This window comes from Miscanthus floridulus, chromosome 5 (assembly GCF_019320115.1).
Source record: "Miscanthus floridulus cultivar M001 chromosome 5, ASM1932011v1, whole genome shotgun sequence".
NCBI classification, from domain to species: domain Eukaryota; kingdom Viridiplantae; phylum Streptophyta; class Magnoliopsida; order Poales; family Poaceae; genus Miscanthus; species Miscanthus floridulus.
In genome coordinates, this window is record NC_089584.1 from 129,539,521 (window position 1) to 129,565,780 (window position 26,260).

General features: G+C 46.9%; 1 protein-coding gene across 1 annotated transcript; it reads right to left on the bottom strand.

Moving 5' to 3' along the window:
- Positions 1-3,011: 3,011 nt before the first annotated feature.
- On the bottom strand, positions 3,012-4,879 carry LOC136453574 (nematode resistance protein-like HSPRO1). Its single transcript, XM_066454132.1, has one exon. It carries the CDS (start codon positions 4,786-4,788, stop codon positions 3,379-3,381), a length of 1,410 nt encoding a protein of 469 aa, XP_066310229.1. The 5' UTR covers positions 4,789-4,879; the 3' UTR covers positions 3,012-3,378.
- Between the last annotated feature and the right edge of the window lie 21,381 nt (positions 4,880-26,260).

Consider the following 26,260-nt stretch of genomic DNA (forward strand, 5'->3'; position numbering starts at 1 on the left):
AGCCCCATGGTCGGCTCAAGCTCACTCTCTTAGACATTTGCATTAATATAGCAACCTTGTGAGCTTAGCCAAAGCCCTCCCACTCATCTCCATCTTTGTTTCATCATCATTGTGAGATTGGGAGAGAATCCAAGTGCATTGCTTGAGTGATTGCATCTAGTGGCACTTGGCATTCGTGTTTCGCTGTGGGATTCACTTGTTACTCTTGGTGGTTGCCGCCACCTAGATGGCTTGGAGCAGCGAGGATCGTTGAGCGGAGGTTGGTGATTGTCTCTGGCTCCGATCGTGGTGATTGTGAGGAGTCTTGTGCCTTCCCCGGCGGAGAGCCGAAAGGTAACTCTAGTGGATTGCTTGTGTCATTGAGTTACCTCACTTGTGGGTAGGTTCTTACGGTGTCTGATTGTGTGGACGAGGTTCGTGCAACACCTCTTAGCCGCCGAACCACCAAGTGTTGGTCGACACAACGGGGACTAGCGTACCGGCAAGCATGTGAACCTCGGGAGAAAAATTGGTTGTCTCTTGCCCTTTGGTATTCTTTCGATGATTGATTTAGTATTTATCTAGTAATTGGTTTACTCCTCTACACAGCGGTATAATCACCCTACTCACTCATTTATATTCTTGCAAACTAGTTGTGGCAAGCTCTTTAGTGTAGTTAGAATTGAGAGCTTGCTTTGTTATTTTAAGTTCATCTAGTGGAGCTCTTTAGAGTAGCAAAATTGAGAGCTCTTAGTGAGTAGTAACATTGCAAGTTGTGTGCCAAGTAATCATTGCAACTAGAATTGTTGGATAGGTGGCTTGCAACCCTTGTAGAGCTAGAGCAAGTTTGCATTTCGCTATTTGTCATACTAATCAAATTGCTCTAGTTAATTTATAGATTTTTAAATAGGCTATTCACCCCCCTCCTCTAGCCATATTAGAACTTTTCAGCGGGGGTGAAGGGTCGGTAATTCGATATGAGGTCGATGGTGAGCAACTTAAGCGCCGACGGCTAGCGACTCGGGAGCGGGATGGCGGCGATGGCCACTATGTGTGGGCGGCGGCTGGCTCGAGCGGTGGTGCACACGGTCTGCGCGTTGTTGCTGCTTGGCGGTAGTGACCGAATGATGGTGCGGGGACGCTGCTATGCAAGCGTCTAGCACGACGCGCTATGTATCCGGCCTGCGGCCGCCGGCATTAGGCAAGAACGAGTGGGGCGCCAGACGGAGCGGAACTGCGGCACGGGTGCGCTTCTACATGAGGAGGCGTCATGCGCCTTGAGGCAGTGGCGCATGAGTTTTCGATTTTGGAGCTAGCATGGCTCGTTACCACGAGCATGCGCTCCCACAGGTCCTAAGTCCACCGGAGCTAGATGTGGGACTTCACACCCAACAAGAATCTCCCCCTTAGTCACACATCGGGGTGTCCCCGCCATATATGTGACGCTCGAGATTTTTTTTTATCGTGTTTAGCTTTTCTTGACCATGGGCTCCAATACCAATTGTTGGAACCGGTGGTGGCCACCGAGTTCTCGATCTTGGAGCTGGCTTGCAGCCGGCCAGGCTCGTTACCATGAGCCTGCGCTCCCATAGGTCCCAGGTCCACCGGAGCTACAACATATAAGACCATGGGCTTTACTCAACCAAAAAGACTAGTCTGATAGGTGGGGTTCTCTCGCCTTATATGTTGTGCTCCTCCACGATCGCTATACGATATGGGACTAAACCCCAACAACAACTAGAACATGCCCTCTAGACGACGTCGACGTCGACATCGACGAAGTCAGTCCATGGCTGGCGACGGGAGGCTTCTCCTCCTCTATCGATGCCAACTCTAACCAGAAGAATCCCGACGGAGACGACTAAAACCATGCTGGCCTATCAAGGTGGCTTTGGATTATGTCTTCTCACCTCGATGCACAGGAATGCCAGGTTTCTTCCTTAAAAAAGGTTTGTTTGTTTTCCCTATATTTAATTTGGCTTATGCTAATGAGAGAAAAATATTGTTCATTCACTGAGAAGTATTGTTGAAGTAGTTCAAGCGAACACAACCGGGCCCTGTTTGTTTCGCTAAAATTTGGCTTATGCTGATTTGTTGTGAGAGAAAAACAATGTTCGTTCGCTAAAAAGTAAGCAAATCGCTTACGTGGCATGATAATTAATGCACTAAAAAATTATGACAGTAGTTCATGCATTGAGAGTGCTATAAGGAGAAATCAGTCAGAAGAGATAAGTCATATATGCTAGTCACACGCAAAAGTCACACGTGTAATCCAAGAGGGTAGATTAACGCAAATCGCTTACGTGACGTGATAATTAATTAATTAGAAATTATAGCAGTTTATGCATTCAGAGTGCTATAAGGAGAAACCAATCAAAAGCGATACGTCATATCTGCCGCTACTAATGTCACCCGTGAAAGACACGTGTAATCCAAGAGGGTAGACTAGCAGGAAACATAAATATATTTATATGTAACGTGGACCTTAGAATTGCATGCTTTTCTTAAACTAACATTAAAGTAGATATGGTAGCTCAAATTTTGGCACATTGGTTCGACTCTGAATCCGGCCACCTTAGACACATTAGTTTCCGCTTATAATCGGATCCTCGTTAGAAAAAAGAAAAGTGAAAAACTCACCAAATGGTTTGATCATTTTTGCTTTTTCTTGTCACTATTTCAAAACTTTGAAATAGTACGATCGATAATAAAAAACCTCTCCACAGTACGATGATTATAGCGAAAACAAACAGTGATCCTTATCAACTTTCTCTAACAAAAAAGAGCACTTGCTCAGGCGATTTGGCTCAAAGTCCAATCGAATTCAGTAACATTGCCGAAACGCCTAAACGGGGCCAACTCGTTTGCATGGCAACATATTAGGACCCTGTTTGCCTGATTTTTTTTTCTATTCCCACGTTTTTTCACTGAAATTGAGTAATTTCTGTGAAATTTCATAGAGTTTCTATGAGATCTTCCATGATGGTGTTCTTAGGATTTGATTTCTGGCTTCTGCAGCTACAGTGTAGGCATGATTCCTGGCTCCTGAATTTACTCCAGTCTTCACATTGGATCGATCAACAAAATTCAGTCAGTTCAATACATGAAACCATCTACACGTATTTACAAAAGTTCCATATATACACGGTGCCCAACTGAAAATTGAAATGCTTGCCTATAGTTACAAATGGCATCTAACTGAATCAATCTCTCTATGTAGAACACAACACAACGCAGTGCTACATGTACTACACTAGTACATGATCGCTATAGAAATGAATCACTCTGTCACCACAAGGCCACAACGAAATTACGATGCATGCATATACTAGTATCTTCAGGCCTGCAAAACTGCGCGATTCTCGGTCGCCATCCAGCCGCGCCATTTCGCCGTTTCAGCTAGCTTTGTAATGACGGAGCAGAGGCCCCCGCCATCTGCTGAACCCAGTAATCCGCCAAGAACGTCTTGGCGGCGTCCAGGCTGGGGTAGTAGGGCGGCTCGAGGAACATCTGGGCGAGCGGATCCGTCCCCTCCGCCGGCACGAACAGCGCCCGGTTGCCCGACGCCTCCGCCGTGCCCATCACCGCCGCCACCAGCTGCCGGTACGCGAAGAAGAATCCTCTCACGGCCACCTCTACTGCTTGGAAGGCCTGGAGCAGCTCCACCTTGCCTGCCTCCTCACCCTCACCGCGCCTACGGCTGTGGTAGAGCTTCATGGCCGCCTCCTGCACCCGTGGGCCGCCGTTGGGGTCCGCCTCGACACCGAGCACCCAGGGCACACGCTTCTTGAGGTCCCTAGTGGTGTTAGCGACGTGCAGGAGCGCCCTGGACCGGAAACAGAACGACGCGTCAGACCCCGGAGCCGCCCGTACAGCGAGCTGGCTCTTGAGCCGCAGGAAGTCGTCCGGGTCCATCAGCAGGTGGAGGTCCTCGACGTCGGCGAGCAGCTTCCACACGCGCTCCAGGATCCAGCAGTCGCTGGCCGCCGCCTCCCAGTTCTTGGCTTCGATCCGTTCGTTGAGGCGGGTGAGGAGCTGCGACGCGGCGCGCAGCCATGACTCGAGTATCTGGTACATGGTGAACAGCGTCTCGAGCTCCCGGTTGCGGTAGCCGGACTTGGGCTCCGGCGCCGGCTTGGGCTTGAGCGCGTGCAGCTCGTGCGGGCGCACGACGCGGTCGTACTGGAGCACGGGCTTGCCGGCGAGGTTGGGCTCGCCGAGGCCGAGCGTGAAGGCGCAGCCCTGCATCTGGCTCTCGATGGCGTACATGATCTTGGCCGCGAGCGTCTCGGACTTGTCCCACGCGGCGAGGCGCGGGAGCAGGCTGGCCTCGCTGGCCTGGCACACGACGGCCGCGGCGCTCCCGGGCAGTTGCCACACCTCGGACGCGCTGCGCTCCCGCGGGAGCACGCCCCCGGAGGCGCTCAGCTCGGCGAGCGGCGCGCTCCGGTCGCCCTCGCAGAGCGCAGACACCAGCTCCACCTCCCGCGCCGCGAGGGACTCGAGCTGGCGCGCGAGCTCGCGGCGGCTGGCGTACCCGCGCGGGTCGGACAGCGCGAGGGACACGAAGCGGAAGGTGACCTCGAGCGCCTGCAGCGCCGGCTTGACCAGGCCCTCGCCCGCCCACTCCGGGAAGCACCCTGCCTTCCACAGGCCCGACAGCTCCGGCAGGCGCAGGTACTGCTCGTACGCCTCGGCCGCGGACGCGTCCTGCACCCTCAGAACGGTCGACGACGACGAGGAGGATGGCGCGCACGGCTTGTCGTCCCGCCGCACCGGCGAGACCGAGGACAGCTTGGGCGTTGCCATTCCAGCTCCAGTAGTTGAACTCTCAGAGGTGTACGTTTGCTTTTCAAATTCCTCCTACGGGACTGAGGTCGATTGATTATCAGGTTCTTGTTTTGAGTTTGGCCTCGAGAACGAGGAGGGGAAGGCATGCTTTATAGCGAGTGCTCCGCTGGCTGCTGGGTTCGATGGCGGGGCCGAGACGCCGAGTTGAGGTGGAGGACAGGAGGAGCGTGGCCTGGCGTGTGGACCCGGGCCACTGTGCGGGTTTGCAACCTGTTCCTAAATTTTTAGTTAGAACATTTTTTTTTTCATATCAAATTAGTCAACCGTAATAATTTATAATCGTATCGATCGTTTGGGTCCCGACCGAACATACTGTTGAAACGGCGGAGTCCGGAAAACCGCGGGGTGCGCGCGCATGCCAGCGTGGGCTGGGGTGGGGTACTACGCTGGAAGGCAATAAGGTCTCATTTAGTTCTAAAAAGTTTTCTAAAAAAGTGCTACAGTAGCCATTACATCGAATCTTACAATATGTGTATGGAGCATTAAATATAGACGAAAAAAAACTAATTGTACAGTTTGGTTGAAAATCGCGAGACGAACGTTTTGAGCCTAATTAGTCCATGGTTGAATACTAATTGCCAAATAAAAACAAAAGTGCTACAGTAGCCAAATTTTCAAATCCTCCAACTAAACACAACCTAAATTAGGCTGTCTCGAGTTGATGACTCGTACGGAGACGTAAACTCAAAATAAATTGTAGATGGTACAGTACCAGCTCCAACAAAATACATATATGTGAGATCCATTTTATGTTACACTAGAGGCACAATATAAATATGAGTATCCTCTTTTCTGTAGACTCATTTGTAGAAATGGTTCTTTTTTAGGTTCTGTTGTTGAAAAAGATAAATAATATGTATTAAATTCTTTACCTATATCGTTACTCAAACATAAAATAGATCTTTTATTTTGGATTAAAGATAGCCTTAGCACGAAAAGGAACATTGAAGAATGGGTTTACGAGCTTATCCGCAGGAGCAGCAGCTGATGGTGCGCTTCTGCCGCCCGGGTCGCGATGTTTTCTCGTGTTCGGCCCGCGCACGCCGCTGTATTTTACGGAAGAACGCGGCAGTCTCCATCCGGCGTCGGACGGCAGCAAAAGGTTCTCCGAACACTCCAGTATTATTCTTTTTCTAATCCACGAATGGTATCGACATTCGAGTATAAAGGTACGTTTGGTTCGCTAGTAGCTACTAAATTTAGTAGTTTTTAATCATTTTAGTAATTTTTTAACCAAATACTATGACTAAAAGCTACTAAAAGAGTTTTAGTCATCTCTAGTAACTTTGGAGTTACTAAAAGTGACTAAACCGTTTAGTAGCCACTAAAATTTAGTAGCTCGAACCAAACACCCTCTAAACTTCCTTTACTCTTCTTCAACTGTAGGCAATTTCTATATCTATTGGAAAGGCAGTATCAGTTTCTTCTGAATGACGTGATGAGTGTACAGTGTATGTAACTTTGGTCGGCAATGCCGTGGAGGCGTAAGTTTGATTGGCGGTCGGGACTTAAATTACCTGCATAGATGTAACTTTCATTTATTTATAGGTAACTTTCAATCTTTCATAAAGAGACAGGCACTGATTTGACTTTGTGTTTCGTTCTCACTACTACTGGACATTATAGTCAACCTATTTAGAAGTGTTTGACGTTGTTGAAGTGGTTTTCTTCTCAGGACTGCTTGAATCCTCCCATAGGATCCAAACACGGCCTATACTCCCTCTATTCCAAATGGTATTCATTTTCGTTTTGTTCTGACTAGTGAGTTAAACCTCTTTGGTTTTGATCAAATTTATAAAAAGGGGTCAAACTAACATTTACAACCTCAAAATAATTTTATCAAGTCTACCATGAAATATGTCTTAATAGCTTGATTGTTAGATAGGGTAGATGTTCATATACTTTCTATAAACTCGGCCAATATCAGATAAGTTTAAGTTAATACAAACACCTCCAATTTGAAAGTGGAGTGAACACATATTAGAATCCTAGGATTGGCAATAGAAGTTGCCAATACTTTTTCATAAGAAAGTTGCCAATACTTTTCTAAACAAATGTTTGAAGTTGCTTGAGGAGCGTGAAAAATAAATTGCTCAAAATTAGTACTACTAGGTACTAACTGTTATTCACAAATAAAAGGGGCAATTGATGGTTGTAATAACTACAGGAATGGAGATGGGGATGTGCTAATATTCTCGATTACTTCAATGCCAATAGGGCATGTACCATGCAGGAGCAGCAGGACGGTCGAAGTTCAGAGGGACTAGCACGATAGACGCGCTAAGCTGCGCCGTTTTCGAAGGGTATGTAAAAACCCATGAGAAAAGGAAGGGGAAAATTCAAAAAAATTAAAAGTAAAAAAAAGGAAAGGTGAACAGTGACCAAACCCGTAAAAAGAAGGAAGGAAACAAAGGAAAATAAAAAAAATAAAAATAAAAATAAAAAAATTAAAATGGGAAAAAGAAAAGTGAACAGTGGTCGTGAAGAAGGAAGGGAAAAGTTAAAAAAATAAAAGTAAAAAAAGAAAGGAAAAATGAACAGTGTCCAAATCCGTGAAAAGAAGGAAGAAACAAAGGGAAATAAAAAAATTAAAATTAAAAATTAAAAATTAAAAAATGAAAATAGAAAAGTAACCGTGGTCGTGAACAGTGCCGATGCCCTCCAACGTCCAGGAATTCCTGGACGCTTAAAGAGAGTAGTTATAGTTATGTACAAAAATATACTTATGCTCTAATACGGCATGCACCAAGCCACTGTTAATTCGGGCATTTCAGCATTTGGCCACATTTCCAGCTGCCGGGTCGAACTGCACTGTTCCAATCGGCTCTGCTCCCCACCTGACTCGGAATGTTCTCACTTGCCACCGAGTCAGCGGTCGCCAGGAAATCTTTTCTACCCAACAAGGATTTGCTCGAAATCTTTGGACCGGCGACAGCTCCAATACTGGCCATCCATCGCACCCCTGCGAGAACGTCTGCGGACTGCGCTGCCGAACTTTGACGGCAGCCGGCCGCGGCAGGTGAGTCTGCGCCCGACCTCGTTGTGGTCTGCGGAAGCAGCCCGGAAGGCTGTCGATGCTCAGGAGGAAAGCTGCAGTTACGCAGGCATTCACGGTGCTTATCTCTTGATCAGTCAATTCTGAACGTAGTAGTTAGCTTGGTTCGTCAGCTCTCCTCTTTGACCCGGTATATTCCCGGAGAATAGACCTGTGCTAGCTGCTTGCTGCTTCAGGCAAACGCTGGGAAAAGCTCGGGTCGTTGCGATGACTGTGAGGTGCATGAATTGATTTGTTAATCTGACCTGCAACTGGCATGCTTGTATATCAAGTTTTTTTAATAGAAGAACAAGAGATGATAATCTGCTCCAACAATGTCGGTCTTCGTGCATATCCATGAAGAGGCGGCACAGCAGGAAACAGTTAGGTGAAAATGACGTCGTTAAGGCGGCCGGCGAGGTGATGTAAGCGGATGCAGGTCGGCAGATAACCATACCCCGGACGCCACGGGTACGTGCACCGACGAACCGATTTGATCAGCACGGCAGCGGAGCGCTCAACACCGACGAGCTGGAAATGGTTACCTTTACCTCCCGATCGCTCGTACATATCCCGGCCTGTTTCAGATTAGCGAAAGCAGCCAGAATTCAGAAGGATGTTTGCTTCTGACTCTCCCGGAATCGATTCATCTGAGAACACAAGGCATGCAAGTCACGGAATCAAGGGCTACCACTAGTCGTGTGACGCTGCGGACGCGTATGCATGTGATGTGATGTAACACAGTTTGCTTGGAGTCTAGCATCCGATCCCTCTTTCGGTTCCCTAACAATCCATATCACGCGAGGTTACCAGAGTCATATGCAATCAAACCTAGCGCTTACCACGCCATCAGGCCCAGTAGAGAGTCTAGAGACACGCGGCGTGCCGCACCGCTCCCGCCGAATTAGCACGGTCAAGCACGTGCATCAGCCTAACATCGTCACCAGGGACGAAAATTCCGGCACTCGGTGGTGCAGCATCCGGCAATCACGTCGCGAGCATTTCGGCAGGTATAACAGGTCATAGGATTCATGGGTGTTTGGGGACTTTGCTATCTCATCACAACTTAGGCGGTGTTTAGTTCGCGAAATTTAGGAATTTGTCTATTATAGTATTTTCGTTTTTATTTGGCAATTAGTGTTCAATCATGGACTAATTAGGCTCAAAACGTTCGTCTCGCGATTTTCAACCAAACTGTGCAATTAGTTTTTTTTTTTCTACATTTAATACTCCATGTACGTATCACAAGATTCGATGTGATAGCTACTATAGCACTTTTGAAAAAGTTTTTGGGAACTAAACACATGAGGTACTCTCGGCTCTCACCAGGCACCAATGATACTACATATGAATTGATAGTATCTGCAACCTCATTCGTTGGTGTCAGAATCGCCCGATTCTGGAGGTACAGTGGGTCAGAGAATCTAGCACACAAATCTAGGTAAACTGTACTAACCATATAAGCAATTTTGGGGTGTTTAGATCCGGTGACTAAAATTTAGAAGGTGTGTCGGGAGAATGATACATGGGGTGTTCGAATACTAATAAAAAACAAATTACATAATCCGTCAGTACTCCACGAGACGAATTTTTTAAGCCTAATCAATCCATCATTAACATATGTTTACTGTAGCACCACATTGTCAAATCATGGACTAATTAGGCTTAAAAGATTCGTCTCACAAATTAGTCGCAAACTATGCAATTAGTTTCGTAATTAGCCTATATTTAATACTCTATGCATGTGTCTAAATATTCGATGGGACAACGACTAAAATTTAGGAGAGGCAACCAAACACCACCTTTATCCCCCTCTGTCATAAGCAAGAGATCAGGAGGTATCTTAATCAACGCACCATCTGTTTCGCCATTATTTTCTGCACCTGCTACACGGCCCTCACCGACATCCAACACCCATTTGCTAAAGTCAGAAATTTCTTGCTGTGCCTCTACTGTCAAGTCTGGACAACGGAGCCTCATGTTTATGTTTAGAGATAAGACCGTGACAGTTTTCCACAATGGGGAGTTTACCATAGTAGCATTTACAATCTCAGCTCTACTACCACCCTCAACAACAGGCAAGATCTATCGAAGATCACCACCTAGCACAACAACCTTACCACCAAAAACTAAATTTTCCACACCCTCTGTCTTGCATGATATAAGATCTCGCAGGGTTCTATCTAAAGCCTCGAATGCATGATAGTGCGTCATCAAAGCCTCATCCCAAATGACTAATGATGTTTCCTCAAGCAGCTCACAAAGCATCGAACTACGTTTGATATCACAGACAATGGTATCATCTAGGTCACACGGGATCTTAAAACGGGAATGAGCAGTTCTACCACCAGACAGCAACAAAGATGTTAGGAATAAACCTAACTTGGGTGTTTGTCCAATCAGGGGTGCGTGTGTGTCGCGTGGCAATGTGTTGCCGGTTCATGTTGTGCATGGAACATGGTGTGTTCATGTTGCCGTTGCAGGTAGTTAGGATCATGTGGGAGTCCACCAGAACATCGTGGGATAGCTGCGAGGATCAAGTTAGATAGAGTCAAAGTACGTTGAGAGGGGGTGGTGTGCGTGGCGCCGGTCAGCACGGAGGAGCACCTTGATGTGCGGAACGAGCGAGTGGCTCTTGCGCTGTCGCCGGGCGGGTCGTGCGGATCATGGGCGTGAAGGCCGGCATGGAGGCCTAGCTCCGTGGTGTGTCCCTGGCCTATTTATACCCATGTACTCCTTCGGTTGTTTAAGTTGCCAAGTCCAGAGAAATAAAAAGTGCCAAGATACAGGCCGTTGTGTCGGCCGCGGCGTTCATTGCCGAAAACAGCTTGTGTTCATCGTCTCCCTCGCCGGTGCTTTGTGTTCGTGAGTGCGAGTGAGTTCCTGGCCGTAGCTATCACTTGGTATCAGAGCCAACACCCGGTGTATGTACTACGGAGGTTCCATCAATCCACCTCGACAACCGTCGAAGAAGAAGCGTGTGATCCCACGTAGACGGCCGGCGGCAACGGCGATGGCCGGTGGTGATGAGAGGGGTGAAGCCAGCTCGCCGTGTACGGTCGTGGTGGAGCGCGGTTTTGGTGGCGTCGAGATCCCGAAGCTGACGAAGACGAACTACCGCGAGTGGGCACTTGAAGTGCAGTGCAACCTGGAGGGCATGGAGCTCTGGGATGCCGTGGAGGGCGGCAATGCCGAGCGCGGCAAGGATCGACAGGCACTGGCTATCATTCTCCGTGGTGTGCCGCCGGAGATGAAGTCTGGGCTCGTCGCGAAGAAGACGGTCAAGGAGGCTTGGGAGGCGATCAAGTCGCTGCGCGTGGGAGACACGCGTGTGCAGGAAGCCAAGGCGCAGCACCTCCTCAAGCAGTTCGAGAACGCGGCGTTCAAGGACGGCGAGGCGATCGACGACTTCACCGTGAGGATTGGCTCCATTGCCGCGGAGCTGCGCGAGTTGGGCGAGGACATGGAGGACGAGCGCGTCGTCAAGAAGATGCTGCGGGTTGTGTCGTCGAGGTTCAACCAAGTTGCATGCTCCATCGAGATGTTCGCCGACTTCAAGAAGATGTCGCTCGAGGAGCTCGTCGGCAGGCTGCGCGTGGCCGAGGAGCGTTGTGGCGGCGGCGAGCTTGGAGGCGAGCTCACCGGGCAGCTGCTGCTCATGGAGGAGCAGTGGAAGGCGCGTCGTCGTCAGCGACGCAACAAGGACCGTGCACGTGCGGGAGATGCGCAGAACGGCCATGGCGGTGGCCGCGACGACGACGACGACGCTCGTAGCACCACGAGCTCAGGAAGCGGGCGTGGCGGGAGCCGCTTCCGTGGGCGATGCTATGAGTGCGGCGAGCGCGGCCACATGGGCAAGGACTGCCGTGGAAAAAAGAAGGAAACAGCCCTCCTCGCGGACGCTGACGAGGAACCATGCCTGCTGTGAGTCGGCGCGCATGGTGCTGTCAGGTTTAGGGGGGTAAATGTTAGGAATAAACCTGACTTGGGTGTTTGTCCAATCAGGGGTGCGTGTGTGTCGCGTGGCAATGTGTTGCCGGTTCATGTTGTGCACGGAACATGGTGTATTCATGTTGCCGTTGCAGGTAGTTAGGATCGTGTGGGAGTCCACCAGAACATCGTGGGATAGCTGCGAGGATCAAGTTAGATAGAGTCAAAGTACGTTGAGAGGGGGTGGTGTGCGTGGCGCCGGTCAGCACGGAGGAGCACCTTGATGTGCGGAACGAGCGAGTGGCTCTTGCGCCGTCGCCGGGCGGGTCGTGCGGATCATGGGCGCGAAGGCCGGCATGGAGGCCTAGCTCCGTGGTGTGTCCCTGGCCTATTTATACCCATGTACTCCTTCGGTTGTTTAAGTTGCCAAGTCCAGAGAAATAAAAAGTGCCAAGATACAGGCTGTTGTGTCGGCCGCGGCGTTCATTGCCGGAAACAGCTTGTGTTCATCGTCTCCCTCGCCGGTGCTTTGTGTTCGTGAGTGCGAGTGAGTTCCTGGCCGTAGCTATCAAAAGAAGCAACACCAGACGACGCAACAGTAAGAACAATTTTCGATGTGCACGCAGCCAAGCAACTATAGCCCCCCAAAGGAAGGTCTTTCCAGTACCCCCCGTACCCAGACATAAAAAGGAAACCTGGCCTATTATCCCAAACTACATTTGTGATTGAGTTGAATGCACTGAGCTGTTCTTCATTTAGACAGGCAACTAATTTGTGGGCCTCAACCATTAGCAGGCTAACATCATATGAGAGTTCATGTTCAATAAGTCTGTTACCAAAACAACAGCCCGAGCCTTTGGATTTTTCAGGTAAATTACAGTCCCTCATTCTCACCCTATTCTTTGAAAAGAGCATCGAAAGCTCGTCAAGCAAATAGTCTTTAACTTCTGTTTCAGAAAGTTCGTAACCAGGATTGCCAAGGGTATCTCTCAGCCGATACTGTATATCATCGGCTAGAAGTTTCCAAACCTTTTCAAAGAAAGCGTATTCATCATTTACCTCGCAGAACAAAAGCATAGTGACAAACAACTTTCTCAGCTATGGAGAGGTGGCCCACGCAACAGCTTCATCGAAAGCATCGTACCACTCTCTATCATCACCTAGGACTTGTTTAGATTGGGGTTAGGAATCAGTATTTGGCACTGTAGCACTTTCGTTTGTATTTGACAATTATTGTCCAATCATGGCCTAATTAGGCTCAAAAGATTCGTCTCGTAATTTACAATCAAACTGTGTAATTAGTTATTTTTTTATCTACATTTAATACTCCATGCATGTGTCCAAAGATTTGATGTGATGGAGAGAGAGTGAAAAAACTTGCAATCTAAACAAGGCCCTAGGAGGCCACGGGCACTACATGCCTATTTAAACGTGGGATAGAGAATCCCATTGTATCTCCTAAGATCCACGTAGCCACGAGCACCTCTAACCACAAGAAGTAACATTCTAAGAAAGTATCTGTCGGGTCCATAAACTCGGGGTCCCTCGAGGACCGGCTTCTGCGCCAAGGCTCGGCCCAAAAGTCTTAAAACAACAGGGCAGGGGGGCGGTCCAGCAACCGACAGGAAGGCCAAGCCTAAGAAGAGCAACGCCCACTCGTCGGCTACTTCGGCCCACCTATCCGACCGGATCGCTCGATTCGGGCTTCAGCCGGCCTCCGATCGGAAGGCCTGCCCCCAGCCCTACTTCCGACTCCGACCCCGTGACCAGGGCTCGTGAGAACTCTGCTCACCGCTCTTCTCCGACCGGCGCACTCAGAGCCGACTGAAGCCATCCGACCGGGGGCGCCCCGTTCGGTAGGAACCATAAGACGTGTGGAGAAAGGCAAGGCAAGGGCTCACAAGTCAAAACCACTGTACCAGGGACCATACCCTACACGAAACAGTATTCTGCAGCCACCATGACACAAACAGTATTGTAGGCGCCGACATCTCCCCCTACAGTATTGTAGGGGCCGCTAAAACTCCCATACGGTAAGCCCCCGCGTGTCTCTGGACATTGATCGCGGTATGGGCACCAGGATTTGTCGTACCGGGTAAACACAGCGCGACTCCTCACATGCCACTCAAATAGTATTTGCAGGTATCGGCGTCCATCCTTCCTGAAGAAGATAGCACGACCTCCCATGCGCATCTGACATTCTACAGCGACATCAACAGTGTTGGGAGCGCCTACCATTATCCAATCCTCATCAGCGTGGGCAGCAAGGCTTAAAGACATCCGTACCCTCTCCCTCTCACCTGTAGAGCCATCCCCTTCATCTATAAAAGGGGATGCGCTCCCTCCAACAAGGGGACGGATGGAAGGAGACCAGAGTTCCTTAGATCGACATCGACACCTCACAACCGCAGAACCACCAAGTTCCGACCGCAAGCACACGCTCGAATACCTAGCTCGTAGCGAAGTTCCTATCACTCTCGGCCCTTCCGGTCGGAGCCGACCGGACCTTTTGTACACCCCATCTTTCTCCCTCTCGTTTGTAACCCCACTGCAAACTTCGAGCACCTGGGCTCAGGAATAAAGTCACCGACCGACCCCGACTGGACGTAGGGCACGTTGCCTGAACCAGTATAAATCCTGTGTCATTGAGTGCTAGGCCACCTCCGATCACAACGTACAGCAAAACTACAAATATTCACTAGTTGGTCACTTTCTGCACCGACAGTTGACGTCGTCCGTGGGGAAGACGTTGTACGTTCAACACTTTTTGGTCATCAGATGGCCCATTTCTTCACCACTTTTTGCTACAGTATAGGAGAGAGAAAACGGCTCCATGAACAGTGCCATTGTCAGTGGAAGTCGGAGCCGCGGGAGCTGAAACAAACGGGCCCTAATTGTTTTTGTTTGTTCATCATAGGGAGCCAATTCCCCGTTCCGTATTCTTTCTATATAAATCTTGCCACGATCAGGACCTTTAGTGACATACTTGAACTGGTATTTAATAAATATCCCCTTATTGCATCACTCTACATTGATGTGTGCCTGGTATTTCTTAAGGAAAAACATGTTATATGGTACAACCCAACCATTATCTAGACGCTTGTTACCCTTCTCAATGTACATTGTATTGTGGGGTCTTTTATACAGAGCAAAGCCAGTTTCATCAACATGTGTCTGAGGCTGAAACTTTTTGGGAAATCTTTTTGAACACTTGCCTTTTTTCATGCATGGACAGTTTTCGTGGCCTGGTCCGCATGGACCATGCATCATGTGCTCAGCAAACAACGCATATCCAAGGGGATCTACATGCGGATCAGGGATCTCAACACTTATATATGTATCAATGACTGCGGATCAGTTTTCTTTTGCTCTTGTGTGCTTCCTAGTTGCTGTTGTGCTCGACAGCTTCCCCTACAATTTATTTTCGATTCACGTGTGAATGGAAACTGATAAGATGAGGGTATGAACTGAAAACTGATCGGATGGGGGTATGAGCTGAAATTGAAAACGGATCAGATGGGTGTGGGCGTGCCTACTCTGTCTTATAATTCTGATGAAGAAGCTATCACGAAGGCAGACGGGTGATAAACAGTGTGCTGTTTATATAAGATTAGAAATTTTGAGCCAGGATTTATTAAACTTGTTCTGGCAGTCTAGCATAGGCTTGCACTTCTTCCAGGAGTTGCTATGATCATAGTCCAGCTGCTGAAGCTCTCATTGTAGACTTCGATTATCAAAATCTCATGTTTTAATTCATAATATATTTGTGATATTTATAATTTTCTTATTTGACAACCTGTCCATCTATTATTTCCCTATTTGGCATCATGTATTTCTGCTACAAAGAAGGGCATTCATATCGTTTTACCAGCCACTTAACGCCGTTCCTAGCCCAAATGGACGGCAGTGCTATCTATGGAAGAAAAATTCAACTTGGTGTCAAATAAGAAAGTTTAAATTTTTTAGTGCCAAATGCGGAAGACTGATTTGTTTCAGTGTCAGATACATAATTCTCCCAATCCCATTGTATCTCCTAAGATCCGCGTAGCCACGAGCACCTCTAACCACAAGAAGTAACATTCTAAGAAAGTATCTCTCACCAACAGAGGGATGCGCGTAGTAAAGACGACCTATCTTACCAACCATTTAGTGAGCATTGTCTTACGAAGAAATTCTTCAGAAGCAACACTGGCTATAGCAGCATTTGCATCATAAACTATACAATTGTCATCTGGCAGATGTACAAGCAACCGCTCTACAACAGGGTAGTGTCTATGGATGTCAAAACCGAAAATTCGTCAACACGCATCTTGCTCACATATATATCTACAGCCTAGGTATTCTTTGACCTCATTAATTGTTTTTGTTTGTTCATCATAGGGAGCCAATTCCCCGTTCCGTATTCTTTCTATATAAACCTTGCCACGATCGGGACCTTTAGTGACATACTTGAACTGGTATTTAATAAATATCCCCTTATTGCATCACTCTACATTGATGTGTGCCTGGTATTTCTTAAGGAAAAACATGTTATATGGTACAACCCAACCATTATCTAGACGCTTGTTACCCTTCTCAATGTACATTGTATTGTGGGGTCTTTTATACAGAGCAAAGCCAGTTTCATCAGCATGTGTCTGAGGCTGAAACTTTTTGGGAAATCTTTTTGAACACTTGCCTTTTTTCATGCATGGACAGTTTTCGTGGCCTGGTCCGCATGGACCATGCATCATGTGCTCAGCAAACAACGCATATCCAAGGGGATCTACATGCGGATCAGGGATCTCAACACTTATATATGTATCAATGACTGCAGGGGTTGGGTGTGATGAGGTGTCACGAGCCAGCCAAATAATAATATGAGCATGAGGAAGGCCACGCTTCTGGAACTCGACAGTGTGCAACACTAAGCATTCAGATAGAGAAAACATCATCAACCACCAGGCAAAAAAAACAGCAAGGGGACAGACTAGATCATGCAAAGGACATACTAGCGCTGACCGGACTAGAAGCAGTACCATCCCTTATGTCCCCGAGGAGCTCTTCAAGCTTCATATTGTACACTCTAACCACTATATCCGTTCTATCAGTTGGTTTCTGACCAGGCTCAAAGGACAGGGCCCCCGCAATCTCTGGCCACTTTGGATTATAGGTGAACATAGTGAAAAAGTCAGGTGGTCCATATGTTCTACAGATTGCGATCCCATCATGGTAATTTTGGATCATGTAGCGCCTACCGCCGGTATGGTTGGGAAGCTGGCAGCACCGTTTTCTGACCAATCTCGGCCCCATCCACACAGCCTCTATCAACAGCGTCGACTATGCCCTGTAGGCTTTCAACACGCAGCTTACTCCGATCGTTTAGTACATACCAGAGCCTATTTTCATCAACAGAAGCACGCGCATCAACTTTAGCCTGAGTAGACAAGGAACCGTAGTATAGGAAGGGATTTGGCTGGTTTTTTTCTATAGTGAAATGCGTAGCGGAAATAGTCTTGCATAGTTATTTTAACCCTAGCATTCTCGTCGCCGACGTCAACACCAGAATATACTACACCCACCTGATAACCGCGCTCACCATAGGGAAATAGAAGAGGGTACTGCAGTGCCATATAAGCAGGGTGCAGGGAGGAAATATGTTGCAACTGACCAGTTCTAGCCTGTACCACTATATCTCGCTGAAAAATGTCAAAGGAAAAATCACCAACAACAAGCATGGCAAGCTGGTCAACAGTGGGAAGACTAGACTGAACTGGGTCTCCCTCTCTTGCCCCTACGATCCTGACTATGAATTCCTCATTACCATTTTCTTCCGGCTGGTCTCTTGCCAATCTAAATTGTTTAGCCAATAGATTGTGGTTGTCTAGCATCTTCATCAACTCCTCAATAACAGGAGGCTCTAAAGGTTCGTTAGGCCGTTCGCCTGGGTGAAGAGCATGCAGTCTATTCCTCACCTCGTTTGTTGTATCATATATGTACAGCTGGATGAACTTCGGGGGATTACCATGGTCTGGAAGAAGGGATCCTATACGATGGTGAATTTAGCCAGATATCTTAAACACAGGAGGCCCACGGCCATCGTTCATAGATCTATCTATATTTGCACCCATCGAAGTGAAAGCAAACAAACAATTGTATTGGAGTATATTGTTTAGGAAACGTTTACACCGAGCATCACCATCAAATCTGGCCAAAGAAGCTAGGGGCTCAGGCCGCTCCCTAAACGGAGGTATCACAATCTTACCACCCTTACAACATCTGTTGTAAACAATGTTACCGTTTCTCACGCTTGACTGTCCCCTAGCACATTCACGGAGCCAGAAGGTAGCATGGCAATATCTACATTCATATTCTGGAAGTCCATAATCCAAACGTCCAGAATACGAAGCTACCCACCGTCCAGAAGTCAACAGAGCCACATAGAAAGCACAAGACCAAGAGAGGAACACACAATCAGCAACACTTTGAAGACAACTGAAACAACAAACAAACCTTTCAACGCATCAACGAATTCTTGAGTGAAGCGACCATGCCCCAAAGCTGTATCACAGGCACTAACAGAGCCTAGCATAGAGCACACAAGCACCACAGAGGAGTTCTATAAATTCAGAGATAAATGGAGCGTACAAAGCACAAGGAAAGAGGCAACACCTGTCGAGCCCAGTGGAGGCTGCTCTAAATATCTCCTCTGCTTAACCATTTTCCGCTGGTCTAGATATCTCTTTCGCTTACGACGACACTCGACAGGAGAGAGACTAACCAGCACGTGGTATGCACCGGTCACTATAACAGAAGGACAACCAACCATGAACCCTCTGGAGTGACACAGTTTCACAGAACACCTACATTGCTTCCTAGCACCACGCGAAGTTCTAACCGTGCTCGCAGACCGGGAAGAAGCTAGGCATTACAGAACAAGGAACAATCAATGGACTATGTCGTCACAGCAGCAGAGAGGTAGTTCAGAGCTCATTCTGTGAAAACAACACTCAAGATGACATGGGTGTGCGTGTGTGTGGCGGTGTGAGTGTGTTGTGTTGAGTACGGATACTACAACTTGTACACTAGGAGTCCAGGCTAAAAAGAAAGAAAAAAACACTCAAGATGACATACATTCTCCTTCACCAGCTGGGTCGACGCAAGGCAGAAGAACACCTGGCGCCATCCGGCCTCCTCAGAAAGCAGGGAAGTGACTGGAACACAACATGCGGAACAGAACAACATTACAGGTTTCTGTGTACCAGGTAAACCATACAACCCATTAATCTCATCAGCCCGCGTAGCCAAGAATTGGCTAGCCCGTACACTACTCCAGGGTACCAAAAAGCATCAAACAAGAACATTAAGGATACCTCCTTCATCAAGTATGCAGACTGCATAGCCAGGTCCTTTCAGTTGGTTTGATCTCCCAACCACAGTGGCTCAACGGCCACTTGGGCCTTGACCTCGCGTCCTGATCGGGGGCGCCCAGTCCATCTATGACTGGCGGGCCCCGTCACACTACGCATTAAATAGAGGTAGGGCCGGCAGCTCTCAGTACGAGGTTCGCCTGAGCCGTACGCCCCACCTAGAAACCCTACTCCGATCTAACAGAGGGGCACAGCTAGTGACGGGAAGCACCGCCGCTGCCACTGCACTGCGCCACCACGGTCTTCACTGCGTCGCTCTCACTTCTCCGACCATCGCTGCCTAGCGCAGAACTTCACCGATGAACCTGATGGCCGGATCCCCTACTCAATGGATGGTCGGTGCCTAACCCTGCTCTTCCTCTCCCTCTCTGTCCCTCTTCGTTCACACCATTACTACGAGAAACCCAATGAAACCCCACTGATCTACAACTAGATGATCCAAAGAGTTCTAACAATGGTATCGGAGCCAGTCTAGTTCGTATATATGGATCGGGGAAAGAAAAGCAAATCGAACCCTAACCCTGGCAGTTCGCCAGCCTAGGGTGTAGATCTAGGGTTTTCTGAATCAAAAGCAAAGAAAAACGAAGAAAAGAAAAAAATGGATTAGATCTTTCGAATCTGAGCAGACAGAAGGGGTTCCTTAACCCTAACCCTAACTGGGTGAAGATAGAAGGGGCTCAGCCTCAAGACCGCTTGATCCGAACCCTAAACCCGTGATCTCGAATCAAGAAAGAAAGGACGGATTGGCAGCCCTAACCCTAACTGTGATCTCGGAGCAAAGAAAAGAAGAAAGAAAAGAAAGAGAAACGAACTTCGGTTCGGAGAAAATGTAACCCTAACCCTAACTCCGATCCCCACACTGCAAATCGGTTCAATCCGAACACAAAAGAGAACCAAATCTGATGGGGAAGAAGGGGAAGGGGTAGCCCACCTCGCCGTGCGCCGAGGAGACCTTTTGCCGGCGCGGGAGAAGAAGACCGAACCGGGGGAGCTGTCCGCCCGGGCTCGGCCAAAGAAGCGCCACGGCTAGGCCGCTCGACGGCGGCGCGCTCACCCGCTGGGGAGCGCGCACGCCGGTGAGGGGGCCAGCGACGGTGCCAAAGCTCCGCTCTCTCTCTCTCGTCGGCGCTCACTCTCGCTTAGGCGATTCAGGGTTGAGAAGGGGAGAGAGGCGAAGGATGAAATGAGGCTAGGGTTCTGGGGTTGCCGGCCGCGACGCCGGTTTTTGTTCGGGCGAAGAGGCCGGGCGACCGTCGGATGAGCGCGGACGGTGGAGATGAAGCGAGCTGCGTCGTGGCCCAGGCGGGATAGAGCTCGAGGCCGAATTCCCGGCCCAGGCCCAGGTTGCGCCCTAGGCACGGGGGAGCGCGCAGGAAGACGCCTGCAGCCGTGGGCCATGGGCTGTTTGCGCTGCTATGGGCCGAAATGGCCGAACACAGTGAAATTAAATTCGTTTTATTTTTTCCAAAAACTTTTGATACATATTTGATGAATTACAATGTCCAACTCTGCACAATTTTGGTCCAACGACAATTTTATTCAGAGAAAAGTAAAGTTCTATAAAGTTTCTGAAAAAATAATAATGAGAATATTTACGTTTTCCGCTGCAAAGTTAAAGGTTTATTGTCTTCTAATTTGAAGAGCAATTATAGTTATTCAGTAAATGATGAAAAGTTTATCCTCCAGTTAAAATTGGAACCAACTAGAAAAAATTTTAATTGGAGGAATAGTCGGTTGATAGTTAAGATAAATTATAATATTGTTATTTTCTGACCAACGTTGATGATAACAATATTATAAGTTTATTTATGAGTTGATAGTTAAAGTTAAATTATGATATTGTTATTTTCTGACCAACGTTGATGATAACAATATTATAATTTTCTAAGTTTTATGATTAAAGTTTAAATCTCTGATGAATTTTGCATCAAAGTGACCAATTTTCAGAGAATAGATAAAGATCAAAGAATGCTCTTAAACTAGAGAAATGTATTTTCATGTTTCCGCTGCAATGAAGTTGATTGTCTTCTAATTAAATTCAAACCAACGGGAGAATTTAATTTTGAGGAGCAGTTCTATGTTTTCAAGATTATTGAATTTCTATACGTTAATTCTATTTCTGCCCAATGGTGATGTGGAATTAATATAGAAGAATGATGTTTTATTCTATTTCTGCCCAACGGTGATATAGAATAGAACATAAAGATTTCAAAGTTTAATGAGCATTATTGTTGAATATTTTTTAGACAAAAGACCTCCATGCTTTCATTCTTGAAGGCAGTAAGAGAAATAAGCTTGGTACTTGTGACTCAGATGATGAAATGCCTAAGGGCAAGTTATGTATGAAAGAATGTCATTGCTTAAGGGACTGTGTTCTATTTAAAGAATGGCTTCAAAAGAAAAGAATTCTAGGATATTGATCCAAGAAAAGAGATAGATCAATGAGAGTCTTCATTGAGAAATGTCTTTTATGTACTCTCTGTGAAGAAGAATTTATTTTCAGTTTCACTTATGAGAGTTGTAAAAGTCATATACATGTTTAATTTGACTAACATTGGATTAAACATGTGTGTTAAAAGAATATTCGGATTTATTTCTGAATTTGATAATTGAACACGAGTCAATCCTGGCAATTATGTCCATTCAAGGGAATATCTCGCATGGCAGAAAAAAGTTTGTGATAGTACCCACATGACGGGAAAAGTTTGAGAAAATACCCGCATGGCGGGGTAAAGTTGGCATAGTACATATGTTAACCAATCTTGCATGGCGAGAGAGTTTGACATAGTACTTATCCCGCGTGGCGGGAGAAGGATATGATGACTCATGTGCTCTAAGTGTATTCCGCACATGGAGAGAAGTTTGGGTAGCTCTTATGCTATCCTAGAATTGATCGTACACTCTGATTGTGTCATGGTCATTAAGTACTCAATGAGTTTAAGAACAAAAGAAAGTAGCATGTGAACCAAAAGATAAGAATGATATGCAAGCGTGACTTACATAAGTATTGATAATAATAGACTATGTTGAGTTTTGAAGTGAAATGAGGAAAATGTACTCCCATACGAATTTTGTTTGCATGATGTAATCATGTAGATGAAGTAAGTAATCAAAGTTTCCTCATTCACAAGAGTTCAGAATGTTTCGAAATTGTGGTAGAAAAGTTCATACCACATTTCGAGGGGGAGAAATGTAAAATTAATTATGGATACTATGCATTGAAGGTAAAAGTGATCTATAAAAGATGATGTGATCGTTGAGGGAGTAAGACGGTCATAATAATGATACCCCTAAAGTAAAGAAATAGCTAAATTCCTGGACCTTTTACAGTTCCGATAGGAAGATAGCATAGTCCTCTAGTATTCATACTAGACGACGTCGTATGAGTTTTTAGCAGATTAAACCCAAAATAAGAAATTTGAAGATACACCATCTTTACAGAAGATGGAGTAATCTGGGGGAGCTTGGTATGTAGATACCTAAAGCTTGAATAGAAGTGGGATTACATATCCACTATAGTGTTTTAGAGCAACAAATTGCTTAATACATGTTGATGTTGTATGACATATACAACACCTGATGTTAGCTCTTAAAGAAGATGAATAAGTAAACAAGGATCTTGTGATACAAGAGGCTATAGAACATTTGCCTTTTGGCAATAAAGAGCAACAATAGCCCCATATGAAAGAAGTGCCACGAGGCCCCAGAAGGTCTCAAAGAATAAGAAAGAAATTCAAATGGAGGATAATTCCACCTCATTTGAAAAGTCATGAGAGGCGTTCACTCGTCTAAATGGCAAGAAGCAAAGGAAGATGAAATGAAATCAATAAATACCAACGACGTTTGGGACTTAGAAGAAATTCCCAATGGAGCCAAAACAGTAGGCTGTAATGGGTCTATAAGACAAAGGTGACTCCAAAGAGAATATAGAAAGATATCAAAAGGGAATATTGAAAGCTATAAAGCGCCACTTGTGGTGAAATGATTTACACAAAGAGAAGGAATAGATTATAATCAGAACGCAAGGATTCTTTTAGAATCATAATGGTGTTAGTGGCACATTATGATTTACAGTTACATCAAAAAGATATAAAGACACATTCCTCAACGGGGATTTGTGTGGAAAAGTTTACATGGCACAACTCAAAAGGTTTTGTCGTGAAAGGAAAAGAATATAAGGGATGTTGCCTGAAGAAATCCATTTATAGATTAAAGCAAGCTTCAAGACATTAGTACTTAAAGTTTGACAGTACAATAGAAAGTTTGGGGTTTTAAAGAGAATGTAGAGGACAATTGTATTATGCAAAGTTTAAACATGGGAAATTTACTTTCCTAATCCTGCATGTGGGTAGCACCTTACTCGCTAGTAGTGGTGTTAATCTACTGTTGGAGAAGAAACAGTTCTTGTCCTCAAGTTTCAATGAGAATGATCTTGGTAAAGCGTCATTCGTTCCAGGAATTGGAACTTAGCGAGACAAAAGGAAAAGGGGTATTAGAACTATCTCAAGTGTATACTTAGAGAAGATTCTAAAGAAATAAAGTATATATGTGAATATACATGCGCCTGTTTCTATAGTCAAGGGTAATAGTATTCGGAACTTTCAGTGTTCCAAGAACGAATGTGAGATCGATCGAAAGGACGTCCTATATGCTTCAGCTGTTGGAAACTTAATGAGTGCTTATAAGTAAGAACTTACCCTGACATAGTTCATGTATCCGGGATGTTTTGGCAGAAGTCCAGTCCAGATATAGATCACTGGAATGGAGTTGAGAATGTTTTGTAATTGTGCAAAGACTTATAGGCCTCATGGTGAGTAAGAAAGATTAAGTAATCTCAAATAGTTGTGGGTACAAATGTTAAATTTTGGCGAGATGTTTAGTGAAACCCACATAGTAGCTAACACTCGCAGTTGGAGTTTTATTGTGGAAAAGCTCTAAAGAAACAGTTGTGGTGTCATTAAAGATGCATACCCACAGTATAGCTTGTTATGAGGCTTAAGGACAGGCGAAATGGTTAAAAGAACTTACACCCGGAATTGATAATGGTATACAACAGCAATAACCATTTAAGTAGTTCGCTCCTATAAAAAACGGGTCAAGTGTGCTGCCAAACACATTGACGTTAAAGTTATACGTTGTGAAGGAGAAAGTCCGGAATCATACTAAAAGTATTGAACATAAAAGTAACAAGCAAGTGCTTATGGATCCGTGTACAAAAGGCTTACCACCCAATGTGTTTAGAGAACACACGGTCGACATGGGTTTATGGTATAGCCTATGATTTCCAGACAATAAAGGGCCCAAAGTTAAAGAATCTGTTTCAGAACAGAGACGTGTATTGTAGCTGTTAAATCTATCGGCGATTGACCGTGACGATAAAGCATGCTCTATGCACTAATCTGTGATGGAACAAATAAAAGTGAAAGGGATTAAAGTCAAAGTTTAAAGTTAAAGTATGAGTTGAGATCAAGGGGGAGAATGTTGGTTTGATCTCCCAACCACAGTGGCCCAACGACCACTTGGGCCTTGACCTCGCGCCCTGATCGGGGGCGCCCAGTCCATCTATGGCTAGCGGGCCCCCGTCACACTACGCATTAAATAGAGGTGGGGCCGGCGGCTCTCAGTACGAGGTTCGCCTGAGCCATACGCCCCACCTAGAAACCCTACTCCGATCTAACAGAGGGGCGTAGCCAATGACGGGAAGCACCACCGCCACCACTGCACTGTGCCACCACGGTCTTCATTGCGTCGCTCTCTCTTCTTCGACCATCACTGCCTAGCGCAGAACTTCACCGATGAACCTGATGGCCGGATCCCCTACTCAATGGATGGTCAGTGCCTAACCCTAGCTCTTCCTCTCCCTCTCTGTCCCTCTCCGTTCACACCATTACTACGAGAAACCCAATGAAACCCCACTGATCTACAACTAGATGATCCAAAGAGTTCTAACACTTTCATTCTACACCTATCCTACTTAAAATCCCAGTAGCCGTAGCAGCAACAGCCACGACATCACGTGCAACCCGACTGTACAGCACTACACTCTGAAAATTGTAATCGTCCACGACGAACCCATACAGTTTATGTAAAAAAGCTATGGCCTGCAAAGCAGCTTGCTCGTAGCCTGGAGCAGAAAATTCTTCTTGGGGTGCCCGAAAGAAAAAAACTACGGGAGGCGACGATGGCGCCAAAGCAGGGCACATCGATCTCGACGCCGTAGGCAGGTGTCTCGTCTCTCACCCTCTCAAACACCACCGATGCATACGGCAACCCACATCTTGCCGCTACAACCTGCAGCAGAGATAGGTAGGAGGTCCCAACCACAAACATGTCTCCTTTCTTCTATACACCAGCGATAGGTGGAAACGAAGATGATTTAAACAAAAAGAAAACACCAACACACCGGCAGTGCAAGAATGCCCAATCGAGGGCGAACGGATGCCAGGAAAAAAAAGGAAAAACCCCACCCCAAATGTCAGAAATCTATACAGATCAACCAAATACTGATCACAAGTAGCAAATGCAGTAGCATGGGATCCCAAAGAACCATACCAGCCTCACCGGTCCCAGCAGGCAGGAAGACGCCAACTCCGATCAGCCGCAGGTCCGGTGCAGCACAGGTCGCCGCTCCCATAGATCCGCACCACTCTTGAGAGCACCCTCCAGACATCGTCACGACCCTGCAGAGAAGGCACCACATGCGATGGAGAGGCACAGGTAGTTAGGAAGATGCGGCCGACGCTGGCGAAGGAACCAAATGAAATGAGGAGAGGGTAGCCAGAGCCGACTACCTGCAACAAATCAAAATCCAGAAGGGGAGAAGAACAGTAGTCGGCCGCTGCCTATTTACCCTAGCTCCCCACTATACCTAGCCATGCAGCCCGCGGGCTCATGGCCCAGCCTGTGGCCTAGCAATTTGGCCTGACCCAAGCACGGAATGGCCCGGTGGCCATCGGGTCCAGGCCAGCCCAGCCCGAAGGACTAGGACGTGCCTAGGCCACCACCTAGGCTCGCGGCACGGCACGGGCATGGCCTGGTGAAAGAGGCGGCCCGGTGA